The 25,625-nt window shown below is 43.4% G+C and overlaps 2 protein-coding genes across 4 annotated transcripts in view; both read right to left on the bottom strand.

Annotated features, from left to right (window-relative positions):
* Positions 1–3,370, bottom strand: part of TSPAN14 (tetraspanin 14) — a 44,087-nt gene extending 40,717 nt beyond the window's left edge. Inside the window, exon 1 of one of the 2 annotated variants that reach the window (XM_086616602.1) lies at positions 3,350–3,370. The gene's annotated coding sequence lies outside the window, so the exon portion shown is untranslated. Of the gene's footprint in view, positions 1–2,612; positions 2,631–3,349 lie in introns of those variants that run through there. The other variant, XM_086616603.1, reaches the window with a different exon arrangement.
* Positions 3,371–10,939: 7,569 nt separating this feature from the next.
* On the bottom strand, positions 10,940–25,625 carry PRXL2A (peroxiredoxin like 2A). Of its 2 annotated transcripts, none has more exons than XM_086616945.1 (6): positions 25,397–25,625; positions 17,767–17,946; positions 17,299–17,390; positions 13,684–13,824; positions 12,531–12,695; positions 10,940–12,394 (listed from the first exon to the last, which is right to left on the bottom strand). In XM_086616945.1, exons 2-6 carry the CDS (start codon positions 17,942–17,944, stop codon positions 12,296–12,298), a joined length of 675 nt encoding a protein of 224 aa, XP_086473071.1. In that variant the 5' UTR covers positions 17,945–17,946; positions 25,397–25,625; the 3' UTR covers positions 10,940–12,295. The 2 variants fall into 2 exon arrangements, with proteins under 2 accessions (XP_086473071.1, XP_086473070.1); XM_086616944.1 differs by lacking the exon at positions 25,397–25,625 and adding an exon at positions 20,679–20,889.

Genomic DNA, 25,625 nt, shown 5'->3' with positions numbered 1-25,625 from the left:
TGGAAGGCTGTACCAGTAACCTCATGCAAGCTACCAACACTCTAGCTCTAGAGGAGTCGCGGGATTTTAGGACTGTGTAATACTACTGAGGAAGACACATGGTCATCCTTTTGACATACAATCAGAAGCCACCTGAAAAAGGACTATTTCTTAATTTCCCCTTAGCAACGGCCCGCAACATTTACTCTGAACATTTACACTCCACAGATGCCAAAGTACAAAAGCCCATTCTACCAGGAACAGAAAGTTTTGACCCAGGAACTGACAGTGCAAAGCAGCATGGCACAAAAAGCCCACAAGTAAAAACATTCTTTACTCACATGTGAGTGAGGCTTAAGCATCTCCTTTGTCTGGTGTCTGAAACCCACATTATTTAAACGTACCCCACCCAAGTGGAATTTTTTTTTTTAAAAAAAACTAGAAATTTGCATAAAAGGAAGATCTGTATGAACAGTTTTGACAATAGCTTTGTGAACTCAGCTTCCCCTCGTACACACCTTGATCACATTTCTAATCTAACACAATAAGAACAAGAGTTTAATTTATTCACATTCAGCAGCACTCAAACTGTGCCACAGCCAATTTCAAAGGGAATATTGATAGAAAACTATGAGAATTAATTGTAAGAGTTTGTCAGAGAAAAGTGTGATTGTCATTTCCCCCCCCCCTTTTTTTTTTAAACATTTATTTCCTGGTAATGGTCGACTGGTAGCCACACACCAAAGCTTCATAAAACAAATATAACTATCCTCTGAGAAAATCAGAGGTCAGCCTCAACACAAAACAATCCATAAGGAATCAAAAAGCATATTCCTCAATTCTTCATTAGCAGTTAGCCTACAACTTAAACTTCTTCATCCAGATTACCTACACATTTGCATCCCGCCAGGACCAAATTCATAACACACCACGTCAACAATTTTCTTGCTATATCTTAGAGCAAAAAGCTGCATCTTCAATACCAAAGAAAGTGCCCCAAACATAGAATTTAAGGGTTCAGAGCAAGGACCTATGATCCTTTCATTAAGTATTGTGAGACCTACATCTAGCAAAAGATAGCCCAGAACACATCCCATTTCAGTCCCGTGAGGCATGTTACATGTATGAAGGCTCTTGCACAGACAGACATTGCTCCTAACAGTGCTCACAAAAGATAATACTTTTCTTTCTTTTCTGCCCCCCTCCTTCCCCTGCAAGGGGACAGGGAGGAGAGGAAAGAGGCTTTAAACAGGCAAACACCATAAGTTTAATTCTGCAATACACTAAATGTGAGGCAAAGACTACAACCAGAGAAAAGAATAAGACTCAAGTGAAGTTTCTTCTGATTTGGTCGTCTTACCTGGGGACTGAAGATAATGCTTTGACACAAAGGAAGCTAACTGGATCAACTTACACTAAACAAAAATCACACAGAGCACACATCAGACACTGAGGAGCAACTTTCAGTGATTTTGATTTAGTTCGAGACATCGCCTTTAGCAAGGCCTTGTCCATCTATGAGCGAGACCAACAAAAATAAAGCAAAACACCAACCATGAAACTTACTTGAACATTGTTTTTCAACACTATTATAAATGCATTCCCAAACTTTTAGGAAGCTACTTCTAAAAACTGCTGTTTCAGTAGCACTGTAATTTAAAATACAAAAATCTCTGGGGACAGACATCATCACTATGTTCTTCCCTCCCCACTCTGCAAGAACAAACCTAAAAGGACATACATCAAACCCTAAAAGTACCTTCTTCCAGTGTCATTAGCCAGAGGATAAAGAATACCACTCCAACAACACAGGTGCCCTGAATTCATTTTTTTTAAAAAAAAAAACAAGTGCAAAGTACTTTCCCCCACAGCTCATTCCTACTTCACACCAATGACTAGACCCCTTCTCCCCCCACACAATTCTTCTGTCAAGCAAATAGCAGTAGCATCTCAATCATCCACACCCAAGCATTTAAAGTTTCACTCATTTATTTTAAGTATAAAGTGGCCCAGGAAGTCATAAGAGCATGTGAGTACTGATGCCTAACTCACTGATGGAGATAGTCATAGATCATCATCCCACTGAGCATTTATGAACAATATACACTCTGTACTTCCATGCTCTTCCATTTTATCTAGAGCTCTAGGTCACAAGCATTATGTCCCTATAATAAAAAAAAGCAGTGCTAGAAAAAATCTTATCGTGCCTGTTATCTTAAAATATCCTTTCCTCCACCACCACCTTTGAAGATCTACTACGGAAAACCCAAAACAAATAACTTACCTTATTTTTACAACCTTTTTTTTTAAATTCAGAAAGGCTCAAAATTAAACCCTACGTCTACACTGAGTACAAAAGATAGTCAGATGCATGCCTAGCGGCCTCGAGCTGGTATTTTGAAAGTGTAAAACTGTGGCTTGTTCTACACAAAAAGCACCAGTCCTGGAGTTAGGCAGGTATAACACCAAGGGTCCTGCATAATACCGAGCCTTTTCCACCTGAGCTTCCTCACTCTCTCCTCAGCAGCGGTCAGAAAACCAGAAACAAAACGTCCACCTGAAACTACAAAGACAACCGGGTACATAAATGCCCAAGCGGGAAGTGGTGATGTGCTGATCATGCAAACACCCACCGGAGGATCACAAGGGCACAAAACGACCCGCCACCACAGGTGCCGCCGCGCCCCACGGCCGGCAGCGTTTCGGCGAGAAGCTCAGAGGGTGTCAGAGAGGCCCCTCGCCAACACAACTTAACAGTAACTAAACTAAAACTTTTTAGAAAAAAAAAAAAAAACCACAAAAAAAAACAGTTACGGGCCTCAATCCGCGCACACACGATGCAGTTGCTTCTGCTTACAGCAACGCCTGGATTGAGAGCAGGGGCTGGCAGCGGCCGGTGCTACGGCGGAGTAAGGAGCAGGTAAACGCTGCCTGGCGGCTGCAGCACCCCTACAGGCCTTTTATTAAAAAATAAATAATAAAAAAAAAAATCTCCCTTGGGACACCTCGCTCAATGAAACAACTTATCGTGAACTCCTAGAGGAAGCCTCGCCCAACCTCTCCGGCTTCCTTCAATGGATAAGGACAACGGCAAAGGCTCGCCATCGCCCCGTGTTTTAGGGAAACTTACCAAGGAAGCCTGAGGGCTGCTGCTCGCCCCGCGGGAGGGCGGCCGGGCAGCGCCTGCTCCCCGCCCGGTTCAATGGCTGCCAGCTCCCAGGGGATGCTGCAGCGAAAAGCCGTGCTCCGGGGGGGGTTAAAACAACGGTGCTTAAAGACGGGGGGTGGCTGAGAAAGGGACACTCCGTGCGGCGGGGAGGCGGGGCAGACGGGGACGCGCGGTCGGGCGGCGGGGCAGCCAAGGACTCACCGGCAGCAGCCAGCTAAGTTTTGCCGAGTTGCGCGGAGGGCGAGGCGGCGGTCGGTGTAGTCGGGCGTCGTCCCGCTGCCTCGGCTAGTCCATGGACACGGCGCGGCGGCACTTCGGGACCTTCCCCGCGTCAGCCCGGCCAGCCGCCAGCGGTGCCTCTCCGCGGAAACGAGCCGAGCCGAGCCGAACCGCCGCCGCGCCCTCGCCGGAGGCCGAGGCAGCGCACAGCTCCGCCCACGCCCTACCGCACGCAGCCGTAGTCCGCACAAAGAAGACGCGGAGGAGGCCCAGCTCTCCCTGCGGATCCCCGGGCTCTCGTGGGCCTCCAGGCGGCTTCGCTCGCTGTGGTCACCCACAGGCGTCCCTCGAGGACCCCCGAGGCTGAGCAGAGGCTGCGAGCGCCCGCGGCCCCCGCCCCGCCCCAGCGCCGGGAACGGCCAGCCCTCACGTTCCCACCGCCTCTTCTCCAGGGGCGGGAGGCCGCCCGCAGCGCTCTTTGGCGGCTCAGCCGGAGGAGACCCCTGGCCGCTCAGCAGGCTCTCGGCTGTTTTATTTTAGCCGCGTTTTCTGGCCGAGCGGACCGCGTGCCCCGCAGTGCGGCAGCGGCTCGGAAAGCCGGCCTGTTCCGCCCCCGGGCCGGGCGGCCAGCCCGCCCTCTCAGCCGCGTTTCGTCCCGCCGCAGGGGCGTTCAGGGCAGGAACCAGCGTGCTGGGGGCAGCTCTTTCAGCGTGTTATTGAAGACACAGTCGAGCTTTACCTGGAAAGCCGAAAGGCGGAGAAGACAACCCAAAATTAGCCCGAAGAGTATTTTGAGTCTCCAGGCATCCAAGGGCTTTTAAATCCCTTTCGAGGTGCTGGGAAGTGAGGAGGGAGGGGAAAAAGCGGCTGAGCCGTGGTTTTGAAAGCCGTGTGGTGAGCAAGTGATGGCTCACGGTGGGGAAGAGCCCTGCCCCTCCCTGTCCAGCTCAGCTCCCAGCTTCCATGCACTGCTCCCATTCCCTTCTTTTCCATGCCTTATGATCTTTCAACACAGGGAAACACTTCTGTCGTCTTCATTCTCTTCTTTATATATAGAGAAAAATTATTTTCTCTGATTACGAAAATAGACTTGTGTGCAGGAAGGCAAGCCTAAGGAAGGTAGTCCAACACCAGAGGCTTTACTACAGGCCGCCTCATGTTCTCTACACTTCCTTCACCTGCTCCAGGGTTTGAACTTTGGGGACTTATTCCTCCCAGATCAGGAAAAAGCGCTGCTCACAAAGACGGTGGCAATCCCACCGAGTGCTCGGCTAAAGAGTGAAGGGAACCAGGGGGAGCAATTAAACAGGCTGAGCTTAATGCTTCTCTTGTGTGATAATTCTCACTAGGACAAGGCTGACAACAAAAACTGTGCTAGAATTAATATGGCATAAACGCACAGTTCCGCTCACCCACATCCATCTGAAGTCAAAGAAAGTGGATAGACACCGGTGCGTCACCCACCCTCTGGTCGCATTATCAAGATTCATCCTCATCCCCTACATGCAGTTGTTCAAAGAAATGTTAAAAAAAAAAAGGAGGAGGGGAGTTGTTTGCACCTTCAAAACTCTCAAATGCAAGAGCTTGCCTGAGGCACGGGTATTGTGACTGCTGGCTTAAGCGAAAGGTCGGAAAGGCTGAACACTTCAAGGGCCACAGCTAGGCTCAGCTGTCATAGAATTCCACAGAATCATGGAATGGTTTGGGTTGGAAGGGACCTTGAAGATCATCTAGTTCCAATGCCCCCTGTCACAGGCAGGGACACCTTCCACTACACCGGGTTGCTCAAAGCCTCATCCAGCCTGGCCTTGAACACCTCCAGGGATGGAGCATCCACTTCTCTGAGCAACCTGTTCCAGTGCATCACCACACTCATTGTAAAACATTTCTTCCTTATATCTAATTGAAATCTACCCCCTTTGTCACGTTATGACACAAGGTCAGGTCAATAGAGGTCAGGGAGCAATTTGACCAGTTTACTGGCTTCCCAAGAAAGACAAGACCCTTGTACTCGACCCGCCTGCCAGCCCTGGGCAGCCCACTAAGTTAGAGGGTGTTCGCCTGACCTGTTCAGGGACCCAACGGGCAGCGCAATGGGCCAAATCCCTTATACTCTTGGTATCAATTATGAAGTTTCTGGAAACTTATACTTCTCTATATATATATGACAAACTTTATTACATATACTTGTGACAGGATACAGATTCGAAGAGAGCCGGTGATAGGGACTGACTGCAAAAATAGATTTGATTTGGAACAATATAAAACCAGAACTGATCAGTGATAATACTAAATAGCTAGCAGAATGTTAATAACTAAGTGTGTATAACACAGAGCTCTTACCCAACAGGCATCCCTATGGGGGGGAGAAGAGAGGTCCAGCCTGTCAACTAATCCCAGACATTCCGATGGAGGTCTTCGCCCAACACCCCTTTCTCTTAAGCCATTTTTATACTTTTTTGATGAGGCTTCAATGAGTCTAGTCAAGCATATTTTCGTCAGGATAGGTGCAAATTTTCCTCGCTTTGATTTAAAGTATAGACAAGAAGAAATTCAGGACACCTGCTCAGTGGGGGCTCATCACAGCCCGGAGGTGGGTAGCTTTTGGGATGGAGGTGTGTTTTGGTATTATAATGATATTATAATGAGCAAAGTTCACCCCAAAGGCCAGCCATATGGCAACTTGCTGAATATTGACATGCTCAAATGGCCTAGGTGAATGACTCTATCCATCACCATTGCTGAGGCCAGGGCCGTGATCCATCTTTCTTGACAGTTGTGCGGTTACCTTTGCCAGCCATCCTTTTATTCCTGAGAACAGGGGCGAGCTGTGGTACCTTCGTACCACTCTGCTCCCCATTTCAAGGACATTATATGTTCTGTTTGGCTAGTGCAGGCCTCGTTCATGCCAACCGCATTGCGTTCCTGGGAGCAACAGCTGCGCCTTGCCCCAGAGCTACCTTTAATATTACAGCTTTTGAGCTGAACTTTACGAAGCTGTGTTTCTCCATTTCCTCAATTACGGTTCTTTTCCCACACCCTTTCAGTTTAAAGCCATCGCCCCTTGTCCTATCACTACATGCCCTTGCAAATAGTTCCTTTCCAGCTTTCTTGTAGGCCCCCTTTAGGTACTGGAAGACTGCTAGAAGATCTCCTCAGAGCCTTCTCTTCTTCAGGCTGAATAACCGCCTCCAGACAGATACCATTTCAGGGCTCCAGTCTGGGTCTGGAGAAAGGCATTTCATAATTCTGCAGTGACACCTCAAGATTGTTGCACAATAGCAGCTTCTCTATAGACTCTGTTTACAGGCCTCCCCGAGCTTGCTTGAGGCTTCTTAGAAACCAAAGTAAAATTGAATTGCCTGGTAAAGCTGAAAGAAGATGCTAGAAAATTCACTTGAATTTTAAGGAGGATCTATGTGAAGAAGGGGAGCTAGGAAAGGTCATTGGATTATCAGGTGGTAAAAAGAACTAGGAGAGATCCTTTGTCCATCTCAGAAGCGCTTCAGTTATCTTACAGAGCCCTGAGTTACATCTCCAGTAAAGTCCAGAGCCAAGGCAGAAAGCTCCAGTGTGCTGCTTCTATAAGAGATGGGCAGGTGGAGGGTGCAATAATAACTGCTAAGATTCAGCAGGCGAAAGGGGAAATTTCAAGGAAATTCAGTGGCTTTAGGAAGTAAGGACTGTGGAATTAAGAAAGGCATTCATCAGTAAAATAAGGTTCTCTTGCAATTTAAAATAGTCTTGTAAAATGGCTAGTGTTAGCGATTTGCAGAATAGTTGAATTAACTGTGTTCAGCATTAGTGTGGAGACAGTTTGAATAACATCCCTCTGTCCTATTTATTTGCCTTTGACATTATCTCTGTTCTGTGTGCTTCACTGTGATGCCAAGAAAATTAGAGTAAAAATCTCATCCATCACAGAAACATCAACTAAGTGCTAGGGCAAACTGGAAGACTTCTAAAAGAGTCACTTTGGCAGTAAAAGGGTGTAACAAGTACTGCAGGAATGAAAATGGAAAATCTGTTTTGTTAGTGAACTTGTGCAGGCCAATGTTCATGTATGGTTTATCAATGCTATTACCTCTGGCCACTACAAAACATTTCCTAAAATTAATGAAGGATAGATTATGAGTGGCTGGAGTGGAAAATGGCATGACCACAGCTAGTCACCAGTTCCACTGTATCTGCTCAGCGTTATCGTTATCATCAAACACAACTTTCCAGTGGAAGAAATTTCTATTTATGCAGGGAGGTTTCTGGAAATCAGAGTTAAAGTTGGAATGATAATGTGGTTTTGATAAATATGAGGTGAAGAGAGATAAGAGTGTGTGTGGGGAAAAAAGCCTACAGAAACTACTGAGAGACTTTAAACTTCAACTACTAAGAAATCAGTGGCTGGACCTAAAAAGAGAAAGTAGAAATATTTTACGGAAAACTTTTATAACATTTTCGAGATCAATCAGAAGAATAAACTAGGATGGAACTATTCAGATATCAAACAAAATTAAAGAGGATGAGACTGAATCGGTGATTTAACGTTTCATTTCTCCCCAGTATTTTCCCCATCTGCCCACCTCCCTCTGCTGTTACCAAGTGACTATTACACCTTTCTACTCCAGCTCCACTAAATCAGCCCCTGACAAAAGCCTATGGGATAAAGGAAGCAACTCACACACTGGCAGTATCTCAAATTAGTATTAGTAAAACGTAAGACATTAGTAAGGATTACAGTGAGTCTATTAATGATTTATTCCCTTCACATTCATTTAGAAATATCTGTATACCACAGACCGTATCATTCAACACAGTATATTCTTCTTTTAAGTTTCTTATTTTAAAAAGGAAAACGTCCACACTAGTGAAAAGATCTCAGGAGCAGATGTCTTTCCTCACAGCTTTCTTCCAGCCTCATGGGAGCCTACAGCGGTCTGTGCCTGGCATCTTCGTTACGCAAATCTTCTACTGCAGCAAACAACCTGGGGTTTAGGGCAGACCTTCATTTTGGCTGGGGTAGCAGTGACATCCAGCGGGCCAGAGAGAAAAAGCAATTCGCTCATTCTTTTCTTTCTACCAAAGCTCATCACAGGAATCCTATTTGCAAACGGCGCCCGTTGCGGCCAGTTTGACAGCCGTGGGAATGGGTAACACACACAGGGAAACAAAAATGCAGAACAGGAAATAAACAAAAAACAAATTCTGATGCAGATCATCTTTCCAATGGCTTTAAAAGGACAGCACAGATCGGAAATGTAATCCATATCTTTAAAAGTTCAAGCACAAAGAACGTTCCTGTATTACACCTACCCCATTGACTTCACAGCATTTTCCTTCTTAAAGTTTTATTAACCCTGTATTTGTACTGAAAAAAAAAAATGAACGGGCTTACAAACAAGGGAAAATTGAAGATAAATTACTACAGGGGACTTTTGTTTCTCAAGCCCAGAATAAACAAACTTTCAATTATTAGAGTTTCCAGTAACTAGCTGAGTGTTGAACTGTGATGTGATATTTTATGCACTGAGAAATGATTTAGATTTTGTGTACGTATGTTAAAAAAAAAAAACCCACCACATTAAATGTATATAAGGAACTGGGCCAGCAGAGGTAGCTGTTGGTACCACAAATACGAAAAAAATTATTTTTCAATGAACATTCTACATTTATAGAAGAAAAAAAAAATTCAACCAGATAGTCAGACCTTGCAGTCTCCAGCACTGAAAATTCACTTAGAATCCATTTGTTCCCCCTTTACTATTTTGCTGACATTTTTATTTCTTCCAGACTGCGTATTTCCTATTAACTATTCCTAGCTCCTAAGCACTGTGTATTTTCCATCCTCTCCGTTTGTATTTTGTCTACATTGAGTTCAGAAAGGATCATTCAACTCCAAATAATCTCACCATTGGCTTAAAAAATAATCAAATTTATCAATAATTCTTCAGAACATTTTCAAATATCATTTGGACCTTTTGTAGCTCCCAGTTTTGACTTGATCTCTGAAAGACAGGATTAGAAAACTTTGAAATATGGGTAAGCTTATGTAACTCTTGAATCCAGAAGTACACTGTCCCGCTAGCTGTTTATGGGAACTATCACTGTTAACAGTAGGAAAACACTCTCCTGGACCTGGGTGTGACACAGTTACTGTACATATGTGTTTGCTGAAGCTGACAGAGTAGACAACTTTCAGACTCCAAGAGTGTTTTAATAAACACCCTCAAAAGGACTTGATGGGTCTTTCTAAAAATGTTTCTATGCTAAAGGAGCATTTCATCATTGCAGCATTAGCAATTTGTATGTTTAACAGCCATTATACTTCAGCTAAACATTCTAAATGCTGGACACGATAGTTTCCTGCTTGTGTTTCCAAGACCACAAACTGTGGTCCCTTTGGGTGGGCTAACAGCAGGGCTGCAACCCTGGGACATCCTTGTCAGCCTCTACGACTTTCTGCAGCCTGACTGAAAGAACGAGTGGCCACCTCTGTCAGAGAGGGGAGAATTCAATTGTGCGTACACTAAATTGTAAGCAGATGCCCTCCAGATTTAGCAGGTTCTAAGGCACTTTATCTTAAATTTCTTGGAATTTACTTGGCTTCCATCCCGTTCTCCAAGGACTGTTTAGGCCTTTCACATTTCATGTTTATGTGAAATGCATAAACAGCCCTTGCAACAAGGCCTGAAATCCAGGGCTAAGATCAGTACCTTCTTTCTCTGTCTCTTTGTGCAAGATCTGTCCTCTGCAAATGGCAAAGCTCTCCAGTTCCCATTGGAAAGAAAACTCAATGGGAGCTGTAATCCAGAATTCTCCTCCTATTGTAAGGTCTTTGTTATTAGTAGCATCTTGCAACTGTAAGAAGCAGTAGCTCCCACTCATTTCTTTCAGCGTCTCTTTTGTGTTTCCCACCACTTGCACTCAAAAGTAACAATACACCTACTGCAGAGAAGCGGCCACTTACACATCACTTTGAACTTTGCAGGTTTGTAGAGGAAGAGTTTTAGGTGCCTTGTGTCAAGCAAGCACTCCAGATACAGGTACCTCCTTTCAGTGGTGAAACCCAGGACAAAGCACCCTCAGACACAGTTCTTTATTTCATGGAGCAAACTCTCGGCAGCTGTCTGGCTGCCATTCAGAGGAGCCCACCTCCAGTCAGTCATTTTATGTCTTTGAGCATACAACAATTTTTTGACGCCATCTTGTGGGCATCCTCACCAGGCAGCTCAGAACGTGGACAGACACAATGTATGGTTCTCTGCATCTGTTCATGAATCTTAGGAAAGCCTTTACAGAGAAAGTCCGTAGCATGTGGTCAATTTGCTGTACGCTTTGCTGCTTTACCCTCCAAACTCCTGTTCCTTCCTCCATCCCTCAAAACAGTGAAACACAAATTTCAGCTGATAATAGCATACGTGAATCCAATTTCCATTTAGTTTTCAAATGAAACATCTTGAGTGAACGTACAAATCACTCAAAATTCTCACTGCTAGTGTAGTTTCAGGGAACTGTGAAGAACAGACTCTGAAAAGCACAAATATTTTTAGTTTCTGCCTGGACCTAAATATTGGGGAAAAAAAAAGGCCAGGATTACATCCATAATGATGCAATTTCAAAGCCTGCATAACTCATTCAACACAGACTAAGGCCAGGCCTCGGTGTTGTGAAGTTTTAGAGTTTTTGGCATTTAAGGTTTCACACAGTCACCATCATGTATGACCATTTTTTTGCACACAGCTCAACAATACAGATGGATAGGCACCGGCACACAGAGCAAAAATAAGCATATTACTAAAGTTTCAGAGTTGCAAAGTATCCCTGCCCTCAGTACCAATGATACATGAAGGTTTCATTAATTTTAAGGTCAGAAGAAAGCAGAATGACAGTTCAGACTGACCTGCTTCCAGGACAAAAGAATCCTTCCCTTTAATTCTTCTGCTAGCTTAGTATGTTCTAGCTCACACATTTTTCCAAAGTTACTTAGTATTTTATATACACCAGCTAATGAAGGATACCCGACACTTGATAATCCTCTCTAAGTGCAATGTTAAAATTCTGTTTAGACTTTGAAACATCAGCACATTTGGAAAACTCATGCTGTCCTGTTCATACTTCAGTCTAGGTATGCATATTTGGCTATGTATGGTACTGGTCCTCATGGGTCATACTGTGCAACGCTGCATCTACTTCTAAGAAGTAACAGCACAGCCATTCTACTGCAGAACTCAAGCCAAGATGAAAACTCTACTTGATGTGCTCTCTGATATTGTTACTTTTTTTTTTTTTCCAGAATCTTAAACACAAGAAGGAACTTGCCCTCATGCCACAATTATCTTCTGGAGTGAACATTAGATGTTTTCAGTCTTTGCGGGGAGTCACACAAAGAACTGGAAGATGTAGAGCCAGTAGTTAACCAACAAGAAACTTACTGGGTAGACATCCTGGCATATCTTGAATGCATAATCTCAGAATAATCTAGGCTGACAGGATTAAGTCTTCTAGAAACACAGATGTGTTTACATGTTTATGAAATAGCAAAAAGCAAAGGCATTTCATCTACATAAAATTTTATCATCCTTCAACCTCAGCTGGTACTCCATGACGCCAGCCTTAGCAGAGTTTTGTTCCCCTAGGTAGAGAGGTTTTCAACCAACTTGTCTCTGACTGAAAACATCGAGTCTAGGTCAGATTTTAGACCTAGCCTTTCATTAATACAATCAGACACAAAAGACCAGTTGAAATCCTGACTACCCGAAAGGCTGCAAGGTGACAAAAAACAAACCGAAACTGGAGGGTTTTCATCATTTACTATGTCTGAACAGAGAATCTTTCCTCTGCATTGATCACTAATACTTAAGAAGCTATTAAGCCGCACATTCAAGAAACAGATGCATTCTACGTTTCAAGCTGCAATCAGAAACGTGCAACTATTTAGGAAGCTTGTGGTTCTATCTTCTCCGCAGCTTCAAGGACAGATGGAAGGCTGACTTTGTCTCCAAATTCCTTCTCGCGATGCTCCAGTAAAACACCCTAATCAAGACAAAAGACAGAAATTCGTACACTAGGCTCCCCATGAAAGATGAACTGAGCAGCAACTGAACAATTCCAGAGAAGAAACTTTTGGTCTCTCAGGAGACATAAAAGCCTCCTAGATGGCCTGCAGTACCTGTCTTCCTGCCCCAATCACATATACTCCTCCCAGGGTGAATCCTTCTCCTTCCAGGTTACCACTATATCCACTTTTCCAAGCACGGAAAAAATTTTGCCAGACCCCAAAGCGGAAGAAGCCCGACATCATCATTTTTCGTCTGCGTGGCCCATAGAAGCCCTTCTGTGGGGAAACAGAAAATATCTCAGCAAACAAAGTGAAAAGAACTTTTCCTCCCAAACGAAATTCAGGAAACCAGCCAACCTGTCCAAGGTCACAACGCACAAAAGCTGATCAGGCACAGCTAAAAAGAAATTGCACCTGAACTAACCTCTTTAATACACTACATGACCACTTACCTCCACACAGCCAACTAGTCGTCCTGTCACCATTCATGCAGATTTTAAGCTGGTCCACAGGTATTCAAGCCCCATATACATCTACATCCACATTACTGACAACAAGGGTGCTTTGTGATAAATGTCTTTTTTCTTATTTTTTAAGTATGGCAATAAAAATGCTGGTAAAGAGGTAACAGTGGTGCCAAGTCCTGAAACTTTATCAGCCATCTCTTTACAAAAAAAAAAAAAAAATCGGCCTGATTCTTTCACACGGGTAGAGTGGGGGGAAAACAAACATATCTTCTAGTTGATTTTAATTATGTATTCTTTTTCTTTCAGAGCCAAAGGATTTCTAAATGCATCTTCTGGGTTAAGGAGTAAGCAGGGCCATAGTTTTACAGGACATGAGAATGTCAATACAGCATGTGCCAGTTTACTGGGACAAGCCACATCACTGCAAATTGGGCTGTACATCATGAATCAATTGTCTGTCACCTTCAGACCTCGATTCACACATCATAAACATCAGCAAGTCACACAGCCAGTGGAAGAAAGGAATAAATATTAATAGGCCATATTGTTTACCTGTTAAAGGGGAGGACAGGACTAATCCCGCAACAGCATGTTATCAGTGCACAGCTACAGAGCAGTTTGTAAGCTGTGCAGGATATATATAGAGAAAGGCAAAGCTAATTAACTTCTTAAACTGCAATGCTACTAAATCCTTTTTCATTCAGACCACATTCTATCTATATTATTTATACAAGCTCTTCAAAGAGGACATTCATAAGCTTGTTTTTAAAAAAAGGAGAGCACCGACTTCACTATACCTTTTCGTCCAGAAAGATTTCTCCTTTGAAATAATGCTGAAAATCCTCCACTTCAGTCCCTATCTTCTCTTTCACAACAGCATAGAGAGGGACACTCAACTTGGACAGCTGAGGTTTCAGAGAGGAGAGCTCAGAAGCCTCCTAAGAAAACAAAAAGACCCAAATATTTCAGGCAGTAGATGGGGGTTGGAAAGCTTCACCTTTAATTTCAAGAACATCAGAAACATATGTAAATTCTAGTTTGCAGCGTGAAACAAACAGACCTGTATATCAGACGTTTAAGCTGGCTCTACTCCTAGGCAAGTCTTCACTAGATTTACTAAAATTTTCTTCATTAAGCATGGAGGAAGGAGATTTTTTGAGCATTTACTGGATAAAATATTAAAATCCTGGAGAAAACAAATTTTTATCTCAAAGCCGTAGACATACCTTGCCTGTGCTAGGACTTCAATTATCTTTTAAAGTGTTTACAGAACAGTGAAAAGATGTGCTTGCACATCACTTCACTCTCCCAGTGAAAATAATCAGGGGATTTCTTCATACACCTTCAGCACCCCCAAAGCAATACTGCTTTTTCTGCTGTGCACGAGCGTAAGGTGTTGCCACTCATCTGCTGGGTTTTCATTCTGCTGAAGGAATTTCAGCTCCCACAATTTGTACAAAGGGCTCCGAGGTTTCCAACAGAGTGCACACTGCAAATATACTTCTTCTCATCTCCAGTGGACAAAGGTCAGTTTTACTGGCCCTGCCGTTTTGAAAAATGGACACAGTTTACGTGAACACCCTTGGCCACCTAACTGAAATGCCTTAACTCAAAGGCTTGCGGGATATCTAGAATTTACTGAGTATCAAGTAGCATGCAGATAGGGGTGAACGGACAGGAGAAAAGATATTTGAGAAAGACATCAGTAAGTGAAAGGGTAAGGGCAGCTTTCCAGTTCACTACTCTGTCTTTTTCAGAGGAAATGAAAAAAGATGAATCAGCATCACAAGCAAGCACCGAGTAGTCAGTGTGAGTTAAAGGATCACCGCTGAACACTTGTCAGATCTTTCACCTCTTTTCTGTTCTCAACAATCTGGTAATTATTTTCTCTTTTCCCACAACAAAATGTCTTCCTAATCTTGGAAGATCTTCCTAAAAGGGAGGTTAATAACAATTTTATCTGAGTTTTTTTTATATCGCTGAACATGATCGTTTCATGTATTCATCATATCATGATCAACAAAACAAAATAAACAAAAAAAAACGTATTGCAACCTAACATGTCCAAGAACTGATGTTCCAGGCCAGTGCAGTGGGGTTCCCTGCAAGACCAGAAATCACTCTTTCTGGAGAGACAGTGATGCTATTAAACTTCGATTAGTCTTTTGGAGAAAGGCACTTCAGCAGTTTGGTGGTGTTCATTTTGTGTCTCCTTGCTTGGCTTTTGGGAGGGGAGAGAGCAGGAATAACGTAAGAGCATAGTTAAGTTTTAAAATTCTCAAGAGATTAAACTTCAGGCAGCATCTTGGGACTAGACCTAACTTGTTTTTATTTACTGCTACTTAAAAATGATACAATAAGAGAAAGCAATGTAGTCTATTTTTGTGAGCAAATTATAGTACATAACAGCTGTACAGCCTTCCCATGGGGCTGTGGCCATTTCATCTAGTCAGTGAAACTGTTTTCTTGGTTTTGTAAAAAGCAGACAAGCACACCCTAGCAGAACGCTTCTTCTCTCCACCAAAGCAGGGACAACCCAAAAGAACAATTCCCATTTCGGTTTGTCCCTCTGATAGTTCAACTATTGCTTTTCTGCTACTTTAGGCTGCTTGAGTTGATACCTACAGTATTTAGCAATCCCATGGCACTTTCACCATGACTGGATCACTACACGGCCAGATGCAGACTATGAGATCTAGAAGTATAGTCCTGTTAAACATAGTCTATCTAAAGTACCAAAAAAGGAATCTGATGATCTAGGATGCAGATGATAAAGATAAAAAACTACGTATTTCTTTCATTATTTTTTTCATATTTCAGGATCCAAAGACATCATTCCAGTAGGATTTGTGACATTCTTTGCAGTGGATAATGGAAGCATGACCTCACCATCGGTATCAGGTTGGTGATCTATGAGGTAGAATGGCCACTATTTAACCCTACCACTGTGTCCAGGGAAGTATATATTGCTTCTTGGTGCTGTCAACAAGGACAAAGTTCAACATCCTTTCCAAGATGTAAGATAGTGGAAAGCAAGTGCATTTTGTCTCCTGCAAAAAAAATAAAAACCTACTGCCTGCAGGTTAACAGATATGGCAAGCCACCTGTATTGAACCATTCCACCAGCTCAGAGTCAGCAATGATGAGAAAAGAAGCAGCTTTCATCATACTTTGGAGAAATGTTAATGGACAGAAGAAAAGGGCAATTGAACTGTTCTTAGGAGAAAGGCAAGAGTTAACTCACACAAATGCTTTGAGTATACAATAATCAAAAATAACTTCAGTTTAGACAATTTAAAAGCTTTTTCAAACACTTTCACAGTTAAAATACAAAACAATTCTTTGCTCTAATTAGCTGGTTACTAGTGTGACTGCCTCTGTTAAAAATCTGAAGTTTTGAATCAAAAATAAGAATTAGAAAATAAAATTTATCGCTCCTCATTTTTTTTCTGAAAGACTTCCTACTTAGGAAGTTAGCATTTAAAAAAAATTATTAATGAATTGCTGTCTGACTGCATGTGAAAGGCAGAGTCAGGCATGTAGCGCGTTCTCCTCCTGCCTACACTACACCTGTTAAAGAGAACAAAGTACTTGACTATTTAACCTTCCATGAATTCTACGCATACTTAAGCAGTTACTACTGATGTGAGCAGACCCCTTAATTAAGTGGTTGCAATATTAATTATGCCATGTTATAGAGTAGTGAGTAACAACATCATTGCTATTTTTCCCCATAGCTATGAGAAAAATAATGGCCAAGGTACAAGTTATGGCTGTTGCCAGGCACACAGTACATTCAAATCGTATTTTAAGTGTCTCCTCCCACCTCCGCCCAAGAAGCCTAATGCCAACTTAAGGATCAAATTTTGTTTCCCAACCCACCTTGTTATGGAACAGTAACTCCTTGTCTTCAGACTCCTTACCTTCCTACCTCACATTCAGCATCCAGAACAGCAAGAGACTCCCCTTTATGCACATCTCTTTTTTGCTGCTGAGCTTTATCTGATGGCTTTCTGCCAGCCCAGTCTTGGGCTGCTTCTGACCAGAGAGTACCTGGCTCACTGAGATTTATTTTGGACATATGGAATACAATAAGCTCCTAAGACTCATTACAAATTGGATTTTGTGTAATCTCCCTTTCTAATTACCATGGGCTAGGTCTCTGGCAGATGTGAAAGTCGTGTATCCATCACCTTCAGAAGGAAAACGCTCAGGACCTAGACTATACAAACCAGCTACAAAGAAAACCAAGTGTGCTGTTAGCTGGCGACTGATCTGGGGTAGGAAACAAGACTTTTCAGATACTTCAGGTGTATCTGATGACTGTCCTATTCACCTCCTCTCTTTACTTAAAGGGAATCTATGCAAATAGAGCTCAACTCTTCCTAATTAATCCTCAACCCAGCAAGTACCTCTCTGCACAAAAAACATCCAGGTCTTCGCACAGCCATGATCACTGCACCATTCTTCTTCCATAGTTCACTTGCTTTGAATGTTCTTTGTTCTGTTTGTACAGGAGAAACAGCATCAACAGTAGTATCAGCCATTCTTTTTTATAATGATTAATGCTTTAAGGACCAACACAAAGCACTGCAGAGAATTCCACATTCAAATACATTTCTATCAGAAAAAAAAATATATAACATAATATATAGCATGACAGGGTATTATTCCTTTATTGATTTTTAGAAGTGTGTCATGTTTCACCCAGAAATACCAGTTTTGGTTGTCTTTCACCATAATTATCTGCTATCAAGGACACCCAACTACGTATTCTAACTAGGGAAGATTAAGAAAAACTCTCCCAACCCTGGCCTTACAAATGTTCTTATAAAAGGCCAATTATCAAAGAATGTGAGCTGAAACATCCACAAGCTTACCTGATCCCAAAGTTTTTAGCTCTATCTCCTCTAAAAACTCCAACGCAGCCTTTTCTGGCTTGGACAAAAATAAGTCAGTGTTAGCAAGGATGATCCCTGTCACAGCTGCACCAATAGCTCCAAGACCAATAGACCACATGCCCATGGTGAAGATCCCGAAGTCAGGCAGGAAGGACATTTCTGGAGAGAAAAAGAAGAAAGCAGCTATAACACTGATCATCAATGATGCCAGACAAGAAGGAACTGAATTAAAACAACAACTAAAAGCTCACACAGATATTTTTCGTTTGACTGGAGATGATCTGTACATTTATTAATGTACTGAACTGTGTTTTAGAAGATCTAGATTACATTTCAGTTCTGCGCCTGACCCACATCAAAACTATTAACAGGATATTCTTACCCATCCTTGCTACTGGACTGACAAAAACATTCAATGGCAAGAAAGATGATTGAGGTATGTGTGTAATAAAAAGCCTCTAACAAGATGACATCTGTTAGCCAGTAACTTAAATTATTACAGTAAGACAGTGGTTTCTTCCAAAACCAGAAGCATTTGTAGACAAAATTTTTCCCCACTAATCTATATTAAACAGTGAATTTTACAAATATACCACAGAAGACTTGAAAAAATAATATATATAAAAAAATCTGTATCTGGTTCACCATATTGGTAACCCTTCCTGTTTCTTATAGCTCCACACGAGAACCAAAGCAGGCACCAAGCCAAAATTAGAGCTTATTGGTCATGCCTGCAGACAGAAATATGTAGACTTGCAGCCATTTTATTAGACACAGCGATCCAACATTACAAGCATGTCCTGGACAGCACCTTCTATATGCTAACAAATTCCCATTCTTGCTAAAGCAGAAATGACATCACAAACAAACAACTTAAACTCACACCCACCAGTCAGAACTGATAACATTGCAATGGAAGCCATTACATATGCCTGCTCGAGTCTTAAAAGCACAAACACTGCTTGTTGTTACCGGTGACTCTAGTTTGGTGGCAATTTTATTTAACCACCATCCATCCACACCTCCCCCCCCAGCCTTATCCTGACCCTTCTACATGTTTCACAAGCCTGCAAAGGGCTGACAGCCACCTTCCAGTGAGGCAGTATCAGTTATGAGGATGCAGGAAAGCACGCTTAGCCCTGCCTCATGGACAAAAATCAAGATCCAGCTCTGAGCAATAACTGCACAAGAGTCATCGGAGTTTTGGCAGTATAAGAAGTCACTGCACACTTGCATCACAGGAGTTATGTGTTACAAAGGGCTATAGATTTGCAGGCACCCAACTGTAGTGTTACACAACACAAACACTCAAATTTTTTCAAGAGCCATCTGCAAACCCTATTCCCTGACAGACTGTTTCGGTAAATATTGCAGTCTGGGTATATTTTTGTATGGGAAAGTTTTTTTCCCCTCAAAAATATAGGAAAATACTGCTGTTTTGAACTGTGACAGGCGATAAACCAGAGACACCCATCATCTTTACCCCCACAGCTAGCTATTGCCAGAATTCAGAAAGTAAGAACTCGAGTGACTCCTCACTTTTGTGTCAGAACCACAGTGCCCAGCATTTTCTGGGAGAAAGTCCCTTTCCATCCTTAAGACTAGCTCCAGAAAACTAACAAACAAACACAACCAACTGTCTACTTGCAGAAATAGCTAGAAAACATTTTTAAAAAAATTGTTTTGTTCTTTTAACAGCATACATGTTTCCAAGGAAGACAATATCACAGTATCTAGAAACGCAAGTAAACCGTGATCCCAACCAGGAAACAAGGCCAGTTTACACAAACATAATGTAGATAATAGATTCTAGACCATTTCGTCACTTATTTCCAACCAAGAGAAACTTTCCTTCACCATATCTGCTTTCTCTACATATTTTTTTTAAACATAACATACTGTAACGACAATTTTTTGATATCTGCCTCTGACTCATATTAGAGACCATTCTGACGTCAGCCTTTGGAATGACCAAAATGTAACTCAAATGCATTGCTGTAATGCAGCAATATCTCTGTGTTAAGACTTAAAATCTCTGTTGCATCCCCAAAAGGCAATAGCCCTGCTCCCTCTCAGCAGGATTTGATTATCCGACTCTTCTTTGGACTTGAATCTTGTCAGGAACTGTTTTTATCTTAATTCTTAGTTATAAGAGTAGGAAAAGAGTAAAAACCAAGTATTAATCCCTTGTGCATGTCATTTGTGCACAAAATGTTGCGAAATTTGTGGCAACTGATTAACAAATAGTTATCACATAGCTTCTGATTTTTATTAGCATCGCTAAAAGTCAGCTTCCACCAAGTTGTAGTTGATAGAAGATCATTAAGCTTAGTCAACACACCTCTTTAGTTTAATTGGACTCTTTGGTCTCCACTCAGTGACAAAAAAAAAAACTATTAAAATATGCAAATCTTTTGCTATTAAATAAACAGGGAAATGGAAGAAGCAGCTTTACATGGCGATAGTGAAAATCCTCCCTTGCTAAGCAAACAACATAGTGAGCCACTTTGAAAAATACGTACTGGAAACAGCAGCCAGGATTACTATAACATTTGCTAACAAGACAGCCTGAGCCCTGACACATCAATGTCACTGAACCCCAAGTGAAGACACTAAATAGAAAACAGCTGAGGGTTTGCAACTAGCAGCTTTGTTTCTGTTTAGCTGCTGTTTATTAAGGAAATTGGAAGCTCAAAATAACTTCATAGCCCTCCACCCTACCTGAAAATACAAACGCTACTGCCTTGTGATCAAACACTATGAGTTTTTAAACATCAAACAACAATCCACAATAAGAAGATACAACAAACCATGCCACGAGCCATAATCAACGGGGAGAAGATAGAAGAGAGCATCCCATAAGCTTTTAACATTGAGGTGCACGCACTCACCAGAACCCATGCAGCCTGCACGAGCATCAGCCACCACCAGCTCCCCCTGAATGCGAGTGGAGGCAGGAGAGAAGACGAACTGAGCTGCCACGGGTGGCGAGTGGGCAGGACTAGGCAGGAGTCCAGCTCTGGAGCCTTTGCCTTGCGGCCAGCAGGCTCTGGATCTCGGCGACTTTGAGCGATATGTGCCACAGCCACCCTGCAGCAGTTACGAAAGAACAGCTGTCCAATCCATAGCAAGATTGTTTTAAAGATATCTTAAGCATTCCCCCTTTTTTTTTTTTTAAGGTTTTGTTTGAGCTGAACACATGATTACTCTCTTTGTGGGGTTAGTGGGTACAAGGAACATGAATTACAGAAAGCTTTTCTGAAGGTGCGAACACAGCACCAAACTTTAAGATCTGCATGCTAAAGTGTGCTTTTCTGTAGAACTGTGCATTTTTACAAGTAATATTTTCCTTATGTTTCAGCCCATTCTACTTCTAACTCCTCCCTCACACGCCAAAACAATACAAACAACTCTGGAAACAATTAAAAAGCTGTCACAATGCACAATGTTAGAAAAAAGCTTCAGTATAGAGGCTGTACTGGTGAATTAACTCAGCATTTCTATGCTAGGTTACCTGCTTTAGTGGCAACATCCCTTCGCTTAAGAGCATCATTTTCTCTGGAACTATCAGATCTGCAAGCTCTCAACTCTGCAAAACCTCCAGAAGGGAATAAGCACTTCTCTTTACAGAGAGCACAGGCCAAAGAAAAAAGGAAAAACCACATTTTTGTGTGTTTTTGTGGTGACCACAAGAGATCTCCAAGATAACAGTGAGTTATTTTATGGTCTGTCAGTACTCAGCTAACCAGAATTTAAACAAGCTTAGCCTTAATCCTGTCTTAAGTACCAGTTGATGGTCTTCACTTTGTGTCAAGACTAGTTAAAACATGGTTTTCTAGAAGTCTCATTTCCCTCCCACCCACAACTGAAGAAAAAAATTGTCATTAAGACGACAGCTATCCTTAAACATTTATTCTAGCAGTGTAAACAGGACCCATTGCAGCTGTGTCAAAAAAAAAAAGAAAAGTTTGTGTTTTCCAATTGTCAATAAAACTCAGGATAGCACACAGATTTAATTACATACTTTTCTTAAGAAGACAGCTCAGCAAAAGTGCAAACACTCAGTGGGCACTCTCACAAGCTGGACTGCACTGGACCATATACCCTAGTCTAAACTGGCTTTGACTATTGCTTATTCTTCTCTTCTCTCCCACTCCCAGCTTCCTCAAGACATTCTGTATCGAGCCTAAAAATCTCTCAGAGCTTTGTCACAACTTGCACATCCCAAACATGGAGTTGAGCTGATCATTTTTTATGAGACATTCCCCCCAAGAAATGAGTCATATGATTACAAATATTCTTGTAATCTAACTCCTATAAAGAAAATTTACAATTCACAATAACCTGGTAACATGCTCATGAAGATTTCATGAGTTTTTAAATACCATTAAGGATTGCAAAATACAGCATCCAGACCAATCTTCAAAATTAGCCCTGCTTTAAGTGGGCATTTGACTGGAGAAACTTCGGAGGTCACTTTCAACTTGAAATTATCCTTTAAGTGCGAAAATCAATGCACAAAGAAGCCTCCTAACGTTTCTGATGGCATGAATGTAAGTAATTTTCACAACGTAAGGGATTTTATATGTTGTTTTCACTGCTGTCAAGATCCTGCAACAAACCATTCCTTGTGTCAAGAATAAGAGTCATCTACTTAGGTTTTCTTCCCAGTTCGCCCATGTTTCACTACTGAATTCAGTACCACGCTATGCTTGGCTCTAGCTGAAGACAAAGCTGCTGTGTCAAGCAAGCAAACCATACTCCTTCCTTTGAAAAGAAGTTAGCTCTTACACCAAATAATCTCCCCTGTTTTAAGAATGTTTTAAAGAAACCTAACATCTCAATAACACTTCTCTTTTGAGCGAAGGAGAGCAAAGAGCTCTGGTACAACACTTTGGAAATCTTCCAACTCTCTAGGTGTATTCAGAGGGAACAGGCAGGTAGATACCGTGTATGGGAAAACTCAAATCTCTGCTCAATCAGCAAAATGGAGATACCACAGAGATGGGAAGAAGTACTGGAGCACAGAACTGCAAAAAATATTTACGTGAAGATACTACAGGCTAAACTCACTGCTGGGTCTGCTGGGGATCCAGAGCAGGAAAGCTGCACGCTGTGACAGTCTGCAGAAGTGAGGAAGAACGGAAATACCAACAGACCCACTAATAATGTGAATCAGTGTTCACCACAAACACAGCGGCCCGCTAGGCAGCAAGTGGTCCCCCCTGTTCCAACTCAGCCATAACTCCTGCAGATTCGAGCTTAAATAAAGAATTATTTTTCCACCTTTTTGGATTCTTAGGCCTTGCTTGTATTTTAACTTTCATATCCCTCACATTACACAATTCCTAACAGCAAAATTGTTTTTAAAAGCAAAAATAAAAGATAATCAATATACGTTTCAACTCCAACTCACAGGGCAGAGGTGGCTCTTCTGCATAAATTGGGCTGTAACACATTAGTCTCAGTAGATACACCCAGCTGAAAACAATTTCCCCACAACCCAGTTCACCCTTTCTGTTACCTGCTATGAACCAGGTCTGATGGGGAAATAGTCCCTGTGGTTCTAGAGGAGCAGGCTGGGAGGACCCTGCGCTGCTGCTTCAAGCAGCCTGAAGGTGCATTCAGTGGATTTCTGAGGTTTGAGTAGTGCGATCACACCCGAGACCAACCAACGCATTAGGAATGACACGGGAAACGAAGCTCAGAGTCTTCGTCTTTCGCGGATCCCTTCGCCTGCTTACGCCCAGGCGAAGTTACCGAAGCTGGCAGGTATCAGCCAAAACGCTAAATCGTAAGGACAGGCATAAGCAGAATTTCAGACCTCAAAATGCCGCGGGAAGCGGCGGAGCGCTGACAGCGAGAGCGACCGGTCAAAAGGCCATGAGGGCCGCTGCGCGGAGGGGACCTCGCCCCGCAACGCTCCTCCCGCCCGCCCCGCGCTGCCCGCACGGCCGCCTCCGCCCCTCGTTCTCGAGCGTTACTGAGCGCCCCCTCCCCGCTCCAGCGGCGCCGCCAGCCCCGCCGGCACGCGCGGCGGCCGGCTCACACAGGACGAGCGGGCCCGGGGAGAGGAGCCGGCCGCCGGGCAGGCGGCGCAGGCGCGGCGGGGACAGCCCGCTCCCCGCGGCCGGTGCAGCGGGGGTTGCCGCATCCTCGCCGCTGGACACCCACCCCCCCGAGCCCGCACTCACGCTGCCGCAGCGGCCCGCAACCCGCCGCCGCCGCCGCCACCGCTCCCGGCCCCGCGGCCACCGCAGGGCACGTGCGGGCGAGCGACGCGCAGGCGCCGCCTCCGGTGCCCTCCGCGGAGGCACCGCGCCCCACCGCGCAGCGGGGATCGGCGGCGCCTCGGCGGGCCCGGCAGCGCTGGAGGCCCTTCGGAGCGGCGCGCCCGCGGCTCTGCGCCGCGCTGAACCGCGCGGTCCAAGAGGGCTGCTGTGCCGAGGGGGGATATCCCCCCGTCGTCACGGACCGGAACCTTCTCTTCCCTCCCGGGACTGTTTTCTCCTCAGCAGGATTTTTTTTGCCTTCTGGCTAAGCAAAGAAAGAAACGAAACATGTCATAAGATACTGTGCTGAAATACATTTAAGGCAAAAAACCCCGTAATGACCTAAGTCTAAAAATGTAGTGAGCTTATCGTTCAAGTAGTCTGATTAATGGGGCACTTAAAATGCTTACATATATATTCCGTTCAAGAACATACTTGCTCAGATAAGCCAGCCAATAACATGCCAAAACATCATTTAACAAACACACTCTTGAGCTGCTTGTGGCCATTAGGCACTGCTCCAGCCACAAACTCAGAGGACTTGTCTTAACTACCTTGGGACTATTTCCTGAGGTGTCCTGTTAACCTGGCACCTAAAATACCAAAAAAAAAAAAAAAAAAAAAAAGAAAAAAGGTAGTAGCAGTGACAGCACAGTCTGGTCTGTAACAAAACGGCAGCTCAGGAGAACAAACATAACTGCTTTCACTGCACCAGAGAGTCTACATTCCAAACAGCTGAGAGCCACTGGTTTTCAGCATGTCCCAAACTTAACTAGACCAAATGGCCTTTTCCCCTCTCTCAACTGGGAGTCACCAGCCACTCTGCTTGGACCTGCTGTTTACCCCTTATTTGCAGTTTCGGTTTATCCTTTAGTGCAGAGCTTGACTTTTTGGGGAACCTCGCCACAGAACAAGGTCTCTGCTAATTAGAAGCAACAACAGTGTCGCAGTTCTGATCTAGCACATACTAAACTGGAAGCAACATGCCACATGTGCTGGGATGCACCAGGAACCAGCCTCCGAGGCCTGTCCAAGCACCCCAGCAGGCACCTTCCAGCACAGGAGCATGCCATATCCCAGGGGCTGGCTGCTCCGCACAGGTGCTGCCCTGCTCCCATGGGAGAGCACAGCTGCCCTGTGCTGCTGGAGAGCAACACCGAACAGCAGGTTTGCAAGACAGAGCCCCATTGCATCATGTTGCTTAGTACATGTCAGAATGACACAGTCTGAGGTAGTTGCAGGGAAAAAGATTTGGGGTCTTTTTGCAGTAGCTGTACTTTTATCTATACACATGGAAATCAAACGGATTATAAAAAGCATCAGTCACTCAGACTTACCAGCAATTAAGAAATAACCCAAGGAAACTTCATAGCAGAAACAGCATTACTGGATTACCTGAAAGAGCTGGGGAATCTGGAAGGACTGGAGGGTTTGGGGATGCTTTTTTTCTTGGAAATATATGAAACCAACTAATATCTCTACTTTTTAACCAGTGCAGGAAGGTTATCTGTCAACACCAAACAATTTGCTGAATTGGCTTTCTCACTATTTCTGAAAAACAATCAA

The sequence above is a fragment of the Tauraco erythrolophus genome, chromosome 9 (genome assembly GCF_009769465.1).
Source record: "Tauraco erythrolophus isolate bTauEry1 chromosome 9, bTauEry1.pri, whole genome shotgun sequence".
Lineage (NCBI taxonomy): Eukaryota > Metazoa > Chordata > Aves > Musophagiformes > Musophagidae > Tauraco > Tauraco erythrolophus.
The sequence above is the reverse complement of the archived record's forward strand: the minus strand, read 5'-3'. Positions and strand labels throughout refer to the sequence as shown.